Source organism: Galeopterus variegatus, unplaced genomic scaffold (genome assembly GCF_000696425.1).
Source record: "Galeopterus variegatus unplaced genomic scaffold, G_variegatus-3.0.2 Scaffold3536, whole genome shotgun sequence".
Classification (NCBI taxonomy): domain Eukaryota; kingdom Metazoa; phylum Chordata; class Mammalia; order Dermoptera; family Cynocephalidae; genus Galeopterus; species Galeopterus variegatus.
The window spans coordinates 204172-216003 of NW_007729647.1; the positions used below are offsets into that span (position 1 = coordinate 204172).

General features: G+C 33.7%; 1 protein-coding gene across 3 annotated transcripts; it reads right to left on the reverse strand.

Moving 5' to 3' along the window:
- Positions 1 to 2424: 2424 nt before the first annotated feature.
- KRT222 (keratin 222) lies at positions 2425 to 11627 on the reverse strand. Of its 3 annotated transcripts, none has more exons than XM_008585359.1 (6): positions 11454 to 11627; positions 8236 to 8364; positions 7284 to 7504; positions 5410 to 5486; positions 5088 to 5223; positions 2425 to 4540 (listed from the first exon to the last, which is right to left on the reverse strand). In XM_008585359.1, exons 1-6 carry the CDS (start codon positions 11547 to 11549, stop codon positions 4312 to 4314), a joined length of 888 nt encoding a protein of 295 aa, XP_008583581.1. In that variant the 5' UTR covers positions 11550 to 11627; the 3' UTR covers positions 2425 to 4311. The 3 variants fall into 3 exon arrangements, with proteins under 3 accessions (XP_008583581.1, XP_008583582.1, XP_008583583.1); XM_008585360.1 differs by having other exon boundaries at positions 5088 to 5190; positions 11454 to 11585; XM_008585361.1 differs by having other exon boundaries at positions 11372 to 11526.
- Positions 11628 to 11832: the final 205 nt, after the last annotated feature.

Here is an 11832-nt window from a genome sequence, read left to right on the forward strand (position 1 = left end):
ATTTAGTTTTCTTTCTGGCAGCAAGATCCAGGAACTTGGCCTTCTTTCCTCTCTGATAACACTCATAGTTTCTTGGGGGTTCTTCCTCCAAGACAGGGAAGTCCAAACTAGTAAGTGATAAAGTGGGACTCAAGCCCAGATCTCTTTGATTTCTTTCCATAGTGCTGTGAGAAGAAGCTGGTGAGGGAGACAGAATTCAAGAAGTGTGACTGGGAGGGAAGAAGAAAAAAGGAGAAAATCGGAGAGAAAAGGAAAAACTTGTAGCCCTTGGATACCTAGTAGTCCTTGAATAGGCTCTAGGAGGTCTATGAACCCTTTAAAATTGTACACAGTTTTTATGTACTTTTTCCTAGGTAGAGGGAAAAAGGTTTTCCCTTTAACAAATTTTCACAAGGTCTGTGACTCAAGAAAGATTTTAAACCAACCACTGAGCCGAGTTTGTAACAAGTTCTGATGAAGCTTTTAAAATGGATTTTCTCTTCTGAAAATAGGAAAAGGGAGAACAGAGATATAGCTGAGCCAAATAGCTCATAAAAGTCTGATTATACACAGAATGGTGCAACCGTCTACTTTTTTTTGGCTATTTCTATAAAAGCAGAAGGACGTTCAGGTATTCAGTTTCTATCACTAGAAATAGTTGTGAAATACTGAAGCCTAAAAGATTTCCAGGACAGAGTGATTCACAATGTTTTATAGAACTTAACAAAGTTGGTTTGCTTCTGCAACCCTTTGTGTCACCCTGAAAATAAACTTGAGGATTTGGAACATGAGTTTTGACACTTAGTATGGAAAAGAATGAACATGTTAGAAAACAGACTGGTCCTGGAGAATGTGGGGTAGGGTCTATTAGCCATTGACAATATGGCCAGGTCTTAGCCAGGGTTGGCAAACTATTGCTACAGGTCAAATCTGGGCTGCCTCCTGTTTTTGTAAAGTTTTATTTGTACACAGCTGTATTCATTTATTTATATATGGACTATGGTTGCTTGAGGCTACAAGGGCAGAGTTGCATATTTGCTACAGGGATCCTATGGCCTGAAAAGTTCAAAATATTTTCTATCTAGGCTTTTATAGAAAAAGTTTGCCAACCCTGGTCTAGAGTCTGTGTGTAGGAAACTTGGAAAGGCTTGTACTGATTTTTTATATAGACCTTATTTCAGAACCTTTGTAGTATGTCTGTTAATATTGCAAACTTGTAAACATAGAAACAAATTCTGCCCTGTGAACAAATTTTCCTTTGATTTCATGTTTTGAGATTTGAGTAATGTGTATATGCATATTACTTATCTAAAGTTTAATTTTGGCTCATATATCATAATAAATTTCCTTTTGAAACTTACAAATTAATTTAACCATTTAAAAACTTAAGTCTTTTTTAATTTTTAAAAAATGGTATTAAGAAAACAAACAAATTGGAGGGTAAATTGTGAAACTTGACAATATAAAGATCTCTCACAAATGAATAAGAAAAATACCTGTGTGCAGTATTAGTTGTATATTACCATGTAACAAATTATCCCAAAACTTATTGGCTTAAAATAAAAATAATTTATTATCTTTAGGCAACATTTTTGTACTTTAAAAACTATCATGGTAGTTCAAGCTGGGTACCTCACTGGGAAAGAATAATTTTTCTGGCAGCAATTAAGAATTAAAAGTATTATCTTTACCGGTTGCATTTTGAACTATTATTTAATCATTGTCAGCTATAAGTTTTCTCACAAATTCTTCACTCCCAAAGACAGTCTTCACCCAAATAGTTCTGTGTATTTGAGCAGTGCTTTATCAAATATTTCAAACAGCTGTGAGGTAGGGAAGGTAGGAATTACTAGCAAGCATCACCTTTTCCTTTATTTTCATGTGTGAAAATAGAGGCTTAGGGAATTTAAAGTGATTCTCCTGGTTACATTGTTAGTGACAGAGTCAGGGCTAGGATCCTACAATTGTTAGTAACTGCAATTATTCTCTATTTTTGTTTTTTCTTATGGAAGCATGCATTTGAAATATTCCAGAGAGACTGAAGAATATTAATTTTTATTCTATAAAATGAGGATAATATTATTTATTTTGTAAGACTGCTGTAAGGATAAGGGAATTATGTATGAGTCTGCTAAGTACTGTGCCTGGAGCTGGGTAAGCATTTTGCAAATGGTGGCTAACATTATTATACCTTCTTCAGAATTATGGGATTATGTAATTATTTTGATTTTTTATTAGAATAAAATATTAATATACCATTTTTAATTTTTCTTGTGTAAAATAAGTTAAAAACCGTAATATGTCTGATGTGATTGCAGTTTTCTTTATTCTCCAAATAAGCTAACTGTATTGGAGCAATTAATTCTTTGTTTTGCTTAACTATGCAGAGAGATATTTGAACTAAAAGAATGGTGTACCAAACTCAAATACAACACAGCATTAGAGTTTATGTTTCAATTTTTTTTTATTGTAATGGTATCATTTACTTTGGTAAATTCATATCCCAATTTAAAATGTCCCAAAGCAAATAAAACTTTTGTTATAAATTCAAGTACAGTACTGTATTTTAAAACATACATGTTACACACACAATAGCTGCATAGTGGAATTACTATAACAAGCAGTTACATTCATGATGCCCAGTACTGAGTTTTGAACACTGCAATAGATTACACTGGATATATTGCTTTATTATGATCACTGTTGCTTAGTACAGTAACTTTAGTACAATAGCGTATATGATTGCATTTTTAAAGCTTTAATAAAGTTAGTAGCGTTTAATATTGAAAGAAACATTTTTATACATAGGATGTATTTTAGGTCAGATGCTTATGCAAGAATAAGCATGTAACATGCTATTGTATCCTTGACAAAACAAAATCATCACTTTTCACTAAATAGAATAAGCCAGGCTAAAAAAAATCTGAAGTCATTGAAAGAAAATTAAAAATTTTATATACCTGTGTTATGTTAAAGATTAACATAATTTTTCTGATATATATATATGTATAGAGAGAGCGAGAGAGAGAGAGAGAGAGAGAGATAGGGACTGATTTTTAAAGGCTGTGCTAAAATGCTAACATAGCTGTAGCCCTTAGATAATACTTCAGCTGGAAAAAAGTATGGTGAGTGGTACTCAACCATTTTTTTCTGCTTAGAAAAAATTAATAGCCTATAAATTTCTAATGTTTTAAAACAGGTATTTATTATTTAAGGTCTTAAAATAAATAAACCTGTATTAAACAGATTAGGTTATTTTAAAAACTTTGTAACAGTATTCACTTATTCACAAATGTATTTTCTATCCACAGTTATTACAGTTTGAACAATTTAAAAACAAATCCTGCAAATACTCTTAGCATAGATAACAATATTGTTATCTTAGTTTACATAAATGATTGCAAGAAATATATATAATACTTCATATAGTATCTAAGGCTTGTAGCAAACACTCTAATCACATTTAACTTTACAGTTGGAAAAATTGGGATGGTGAGAGATTGGTAACTGTTCTAGTAACTACAGTAACTACCTTTTCAATTTGCTTTTCATGTTTTCTTTGTGCAGATGGTCTTCCAATTTTTTTGGGGGGGGAGGGTGGGAGAAATACAACCTTTAAAGTTCTTCAAATAAAGTAACTTCTAGAAATCAGATACTGATTACAAAAAACTTTCAGATGTAGATTAACTTGATTTCATTTAATCATCAAATTAGCTTTGGGGTGTGTTCTATAGTTTGCTTAGAATTGCTCATGGAAAAAAAAAACCTCTTATTTTTGTAAGTGTACAAATGATTGTCTCAAAAGGAAAAATCCTAGTTAAGTGATTAGTGAGTCCTTCTTTAAAAGTTTGTTTATAATTGCTTTCTTTTTTAAGTAGAACAAACTTTTTAGGTTTAACCAGTCATGAAATAATGATGAGTAACTCAGTGCGACATTTAATATAATTCAATCATATTCAAACAAACTATTCTTTTTTTCTTATTTAGTCATTGAGCAAAATTACAAAGACTTTAAGCCAGCTTAATGTTTATAGTGCCTGATAAAATTTCAAAGGAAAAAGATGACTTTTTGGAGAATGAATAAAATAGAAACCATACTGAATTTCTGATTTTATTTTAAAGCTTCCCCTCTCCAAAAATATTTATCCATAATTAGATTCAGAGAAACTTTTGTCCCTTACTGATTTTTTTTTCTTAAGAAAATCACATATTGATCATAACATTTTCCATACGTACTTAGTAACTTACATTTTGAGACAGAAGGGGGTCAGTATGGCCCACCTTGGTCCATCCTATTACCATTTTCAAAGCAAGTCAAATGCTATCTTTGGATTAATTAGCTGCTGGTGGAGGTTTGATAGAGGGGATACTGCATGACCTTCTCATGATGAGCCTGACTTCTATATCTGGTAGATTATCCTGTTTAGTCTGTAAACACCCTTCATCGGTAGCTGCTAAATGAAGATCAAACCGAAGAGAAACAGATTTTTTCCTTAATCGAGGGTTATCTTTAAAGAAGGAACCTTCCCATTCTTTAATAACTTCATCCACTTTCTCTGTCCTGAAATGATAAAGTAAACCTTTCTATATGAAGATGTATGGGTATATTAAAAATGTATAATATGTATTCCATTTCTATGAAAAACAAATCAAGAAATTTGTATAATTTATAGTTTGTGGAATTTATAATTTATGTACTTAAAAATCATATGAATATAATTTCTAAGGCATTCTATGGGATTTCTTCAGAATTTTCAAGTTTTGGTTGTATTTTTAGAAAAAAAGGTGAATTAAGGACTGAGTACTCTTTCATCTGAATGTATATATATATATATATGGGGGTACTTCAAAAAGTTCATGGAAAGATTCATATTATCTTTTAATTCTTTTTTTCCCCTGAATTTTCTGAAGTATTCGTGTGTGTGTGTATATAATATAAAATATATAACATAAATAAATATATTTATTTCAGATTAAAAATCACAGTGTATGAAAACTATGTTTGGAAACATTCAAAGAAAGAAGAGTAATTATTGGGATTACTCAATTGATCTTAATTTCTTTACAGATGTTTATTACTATTTTTCAGTCAAAGTTGTCTTACTTACTGAATAGTGCCATGAGCTTCGGTGCTCTCCTTCACGATATTTCCATTTAACACTGCCTGTTTGGTCACTGTTTCCACTTTTTCATTCTCATACTTTTGTGGGGCTTTTGTTGAAAAAGATATTTCATTTATAATTGCTGTGAAAATGGTATTTATGATATATGAAATTACAATGCTGAAGTACTGTTCATGGTCAAATTGTATGTCAAACTTTTATTCAAATACTGCTTGTTTTTTGGTACTTTAGAGTATCTAATTTTTTTTATAATACCTGTAAATGGCACTTCACTTTTCAAGTTAGTTTGTTTATAACAGAAACTCACCTGAAGGTAAAACAAAACCAACTCTACTTGTGGTAGGTTTTTGGTCTTTTTTCCCACCTTGGATACAACCATAATACCTGAAATTAGAAAGAATTGTATTATAGGAGCAACACTGAATTAGCAAATAAATGAAACAAATGGAGATGGATAAACTGTGTATTCATACAACAGAAATATTACTTAGCAGTGAAAACAAATGAACTAAAGCTACACTGTATCTTTATAAATGAATCTCCCAAGCATTAGATTGAGTGAAAAAAGAATGTAAGTTGCAGCTAATTTTAGGAAGGTTAAAATAATATGCAAAAGAATTTATACGTTATTTAGGGATACATACATATTACCATAAAGAAATGTATGAGATTAATATGCATCAAATTCAGGACCCAGTTTAGGTGGAGGGAGGAGAATGAGGTTGGGGGATGTGGTTTAGGTGTCCAGGGAACTTTAACAACATTGCAAACACTTTACCTCTTAAACTGAGGAAAGTGGGTATATGGGTGTTCATTACATTTTTCTTGATATTTTCTTGTATGTCTTAAATATAGCATAATAAAATTTTAAAAAATTGTATTACAGGAATATTAAAGCCCAATTTATTAACATCTTAAATGATTAGGAATTAAATAAAATTCACAACCATTTATTTTATTTATATATAGTTACATATATACATACATAAATATATATTTACCTAGCACTTACAATGTGGCAGGTATTGTTTTAAGCACTTCACAAACATTAACTCACTTAATCCTCACAGCAATCCTATGAGATAGGTAATATTATTATTCCCATTTTACGTATGAGAAAACTGAGGCACAGAGAGGCTCCTAACTTGCCCAATCACTCAGCTAGTTAAGTTGTATATTTTGAATTCAATTTTTTTTTTTGTCTTTTGTCTTTTTCCGTGTCCGGCAACGGATCGCAACCCTCAGTGTTGCCCCCGTACCGGACCGGGGACCGGCAACGGGATCGCAACCCTCGGTGTTGCTCCCGCGCCTCGCTCAGCCAGTGAGTGGGAACCGGTCTGTATGTGGGATCCGAACCCTCGGGCGGGAGCGCCGCTGCGCTTCCCAAGTGGCGCACTATCCAGTGCGCCACCGGGCCGGCCCATCAATTTGTTTTTTAAAGATTTAGTAAATGTCAAGATTTATTATAGACCGAAGTTATTTCATCTAGTTTTGTAGAGGACTCAGAATTCTGACACCAGCCAACCAAAAGATTTCTTTTTATGGGAATATGGAAAATTGGAGGTTGTGCCATGCTCAAAGCTATATGACCTTATAAGTGATTGTGGATTATGATATTGTGTAAATTAATAAGAATTTCTCTTTTGATACTTTTTCTTATCAGGACATCTGGAAGTTTTTTACATCATGACTCAGAACCATATTGCTTTTCATGGTTGTAATATAATCACATTATTATTATTATTATTTTGGTGTTGGATGTGTGGTGAGGGGTGGGCTCCTGGGCGGGGGGGATTGTGGTGATCGTATGTGAAATTTTCAGGCTTTCTTTGTGATGTTCCATAGAAGGCACAGATTAATCCTAAAAGAGATGAATGGCAAGGAAAGTGGGAAAGTTAAGAAAGGTCATTTTCGTAGTGATTGAGAATTGTTTACATTTTGTTTTTAGCTGACTTTGTAACAGCCCTGTTTGACTCTTTGGTTTCTAATTTTAGAAGGCTGGAAACTGTTTTTCCACATATTCTTTGCAGTACTTAGTAATTCCCTTTTATTGGACAAGCTCTGTGAGTATGCCATGGTGGTGCTGGCTTTTTTAGATTTAATTTCTCTGACTACACCAATAATGACACAAGTGGCTCTGCATTTCTGGCCCCTTGTTATTAATCATATGGAATTAGATACCTGAGTTCTTCCTTTTCTAGGAGGCGGCGATATGTTGCTATTTCTTGTTCTAGCCTCATCTTCGTGTTGAGAAGCATCTCATGCTCCTGAAGCTGCTTCTCGATGCCGCGCCTCACCTCCTGTAACTCTTTTTCTAGTCCTTCAATCACAGCCTCTAGGTCTTGCAGCTGCATCTGGTAATGCTGCTCACTGGCTTGTAGGGAGTTTTCAAGGCCTCTTTCCTGTTTTATAGAGATCCTCATCAGTAAAACAGAGATACAAAATGTATCTCTGAAATCTGATTTGCAATGTTTTCATTCTATTGTGTTCTTTCTTAAAAAAAGGTTGCAATAATTGTATCTCACTTATGCAAGAGGTGTTTCCTTACAGCTTTGTGTGTGATGCAAATTAAAAAAAATTCATATTTTATATGCATAATTAGAGAGTTTACTGTACAAGTATTTCAAAGGAATCTTGTGATAATTTCTATGACAAAAACAATCATCTGTAGTGTAATTATTATCACTCTGAGTTATTTGATTTTTAAAATATTAAATAGTATATTGAATATCAATGCCAGAGCAGACTGCTCGTATAGGCATTTCAGGAAAGTGTGTAAATATTTTTCTATTGGAAGTCTCAATGGAATGGACAAAAGACTTCCCACTGTCTTTAAGACTTGGGATAATAACAAATGTTCTATTCTCCAGCTTTAACAATTGGAGAACCCCAGGGCGATAAGCTAGTATTACTTTATTTTTGTAGGTGTGAACCAAACCTGGACTGAATTGATAACAGTGACTGCCATGATGCAAGGAGGCTGGGGTGGGTAAGTGAACTAGAATTAGGGATAGAATTCAGTGGCCTTGATTTTCAGTTTTTCGTATGAAGTAACGGACATTATTCCCTTCCCTCTGTTGATCGCATAACACCTGGGGATTCAGTGGGCAGTTACTTTTGAGGTCATTCTCACCACAGCATGGAGAGATTCAATTTCCACTTGCAGGTGGTGCCACTGGCGTCGGGCTTCCTTGAGTTCTGCTTGAGCTGCCTTTAAAGCCTCTTCGTCTTTGTCCATTTTTTTGCTTATATCTTCCTCTAGCTATAAGAAAGCCAACAACCACAAACAAAAACAAAGAGTGCTCTTGAAAACCAGATGTTTAAAAGCAATTAGAGAAAAATTATACAGGAATCAAAACTTTTTTTGATTAAATTACAAAATGTGTGTCCTAAAGCTTAGTTACTAATTAAATAAGTGAGCAAGTCAATTGCATTCTCAGCCTCAGTTTTCTCTGATGTAAAATGATTCCAAAAGTCCTTTCAACTATGAAAATCTATGAAATATGGAAAAATACATTCATTTTAATGAAAATAAACAATTTTCAGGACCTAAAGTTTGTGACCTGTGATTCTTAGCTTTTCATCATTTATGGATCATTAAGAAAGAAGGGTTGAAAATTAACTAGTTTCCCCTCATGTTTTCTTTTAGTCCGCTTTATAGAAGCAAATGAACAGCTTTATATCCCAAAGTGCTCAATTCTAGGACTGGGTGTATGGACAGGGAGTAAATACTGCTGGAAAGTATATTACTAGTAATTTTGAGAATTAAGTTATCATAGACATTAAAGTTCTAAAATAGACTTGGATCAAGAAAACTCACCACTGATTTACCTTTTTCAAAAATGATCTTTTTAGGAGGCATGTTAATTTTGGGCCTCTGGGGTAGTAACAAAAATGAAATCTTTAAAGATTGTTTTCCAAATGTCCTCATGTTAAAAAAAAACAATTGGAATATTTTTATTCACTTTTAAGTGTTTTTATGCTAGTGTTGAGATTAAAAGAAATTATCTGTTGACAGAATTCTCAGCATTTGGTTCCAAGAACAGTAGGAGCAATGTGTAGAACTGATTGTAGTATTTTGAAGCAAAAAATAACTTTTTACATTCTTATATAAATACATTTTAAAATTAAAAAAATTTAATTTGATCATATAATAGGTTCTTTTTTTAAAGGAAACATTGGAGAAAGTGAAAGTTTATGAATAAAGTTTAGGGCAAGGTATTAGAGAACACAATTCATACATTTGTTTTGGTTTATTGATCACTTGTTATTAGTGTTAACTTGGCAAAGTTATATAGCAAGCAACACATACTAGAGCAACTACAAAAGAGAATATAAAGAATTTTGAAATATGAGAACATAAAAATGCTGGTGTCTACTGGTCTTTTGGATTTCAAGTATGGAAGTGGCAGCTAAACTTGTTTGGTGACTAGATTCCCAGATGGCCCTCAACGAACCACATGTCCCTAAATTCATGTCCTGGTGTGGTCCCCTTCCACATTGAATCTGGGCTGAGCTGTGTCTTGCTTTACCCAGGAGCATGTGGCAGAAGTGAAGCTGTGCCAGCTCCAGGCTCTAGCCTTGAGAAGCCCCAACAGCTTCTACTTCTACGCTTTTGGGAGCCCGGGCCAACATGTAGGAAATTGGGATACCCTGCTGGAGAGATCATGTACAGGCCAGATGGGGAGAGACTCTGAGGTGCTACATAGAGTGAGAGAGAAACAGGCCTGCTGTCCCAGCTGAGCCAGTCTTCCAGCGATCCCCTGCCAAGGTGCAAAGACCTGAGCGAGCCGCTTTGGATGTTCCAGCCCAGTTGTGCCCCAGGATGATTGCACTCCCAGACAACATCACATGCAGCAGAAGAATCTCTCCCACTGAGCCTAGACGACCCACAGAATCACGAGAGAGGATACAGTGGTTACTTCAGTCCACTAAGTTGTGGGGTGGTTTGTTATACAGAAGTCAGTAACTAAAACAGCTTATGTTTCTTTATTTTGTGATAATTAAATAATCAGACTTTCTTGAATTTATTCCAGCTGACTTTCTGAATTATTTTGGGAAAAAAAAATCCTCTGAAGTAGTTTTAAGTTAAAAAGAACTCTAAACAAAACTTACTTTTAGTTTGCTTTTTCATTTGAATTTACTCATATCAGCATTGTGACTTGTAAACTAACCTTTTATTTCTTCTATTGCAAAATAAAGTGTTTATTTGGTTTATCATTTTCAGAAGTTGTCATCTATTCATTTTTTCCTTTCTCTTTGTACAAGATGAATGAATTATTCCAACACTTAAATGTCTCAGTGACTTAGTTTAATCTAGGATACTGATCATTTTTTATGAAGACTGAAAATGTTATCCAGAGGTGAAATGTTACTAAAAAAATGAGTTGCTACTGGAATAAAGACCTGTGATTTCCTAGCAATGTTTTTTCTCTTTTGGCGAAGTGCTTAAGTAAGCTTTTGCTGTATTTGGGTGCTTGGAATAGAATTTGAAGTCAAATATTATAGGTAAACTAAAAAAAAAAAAAAAACCCTAAATTATTGAATCTTTGATTCTAAAATATTTGTTTGTAAATTTGTTTAAAGACTGAGACCTTAATTAATTGCTAAAGGTGTTTGTCACTTTAAAATGAAATCTATGAAATTAGTATTTAGCCCTTATCTAAATTGGCTTTCTTTTGTTTTAATACTTAAATATTACAAGCTTTGTATTAGAAATAAACATTTCTCATTTTATAGTACAAAAGCAAAAATCTATAATATAAGTGAAGGACTATTACCAATTGGGGGAATTTTGATTGTCATAATTGATATCATTGTTTCTGAATGCTATGTTCACATACTCAAATGATTTCTATTTATAACAATCTAGTATGAAACTGAAATCATTAAAAAGATAGAAACCTTTTAGAAACATTTCACTTAGTTTCATCTCCACACTAATAAATCTTTCTAGAAAGCTTTTTATTTTAAAGATGTTGTTTAAATGATGTCTATAAATAACTCCTTTGATGAGTATTTGAAATGCTTCCTTCCTGAAGAATGTCTAAAAGAGGTTAGAGTGCACCATTTTATTGTATGTTGAGCCTGTGTTTTATTACAGATAGTAGCCTCATAATTTACATAAAAATTGAATGCATCAATCAACATTTATTTAATGGTAATTTAACAGTATAATCACAGTTTTTCCCCCTGTAGTCCCAGTTACATTGCAGTAAAACCTAAATTCCTTCCCCAGTATATGCTGCATTGAAAAGGAAATACCGTACCTCAGAGAGGCTGGGACAGGAATTGGGTAGACATGGACTGTCTCTTTATCCTGGAAGGTGCCTGTCTGTATGAAATCATTACCTGGATCCTTGTTGAGAGCACCGTCTCTATCTGATTTCTGGTGAGGAGCTTTTCATAGTTTGCCCTGATCTCATTGAGTAGCTGGGACAGTTCCATTCTTTTCCCATCCTCCACCTTGGCTAACTGAACCTTATCGATAGGATGAGTCGCTGCCGCAGAGCCTGTCTGCTCTGCCTGCGTGGAGAGCCCAGAGCCCAGAGCAGCGTGGAACCTTAAAGATGCAGAGCTCCTTTTTCAGAAGCCACGGAAATTCCTGTGTTTCTAATCAATTATGCAAATATATGGTAAACCATTCACTCCTATTGATGTTGGTATGGTAGAAATGTCAGACTCTCCACGAAGAAGGAAAATAAAAAACATCCTCAGTATTCCTGCATTG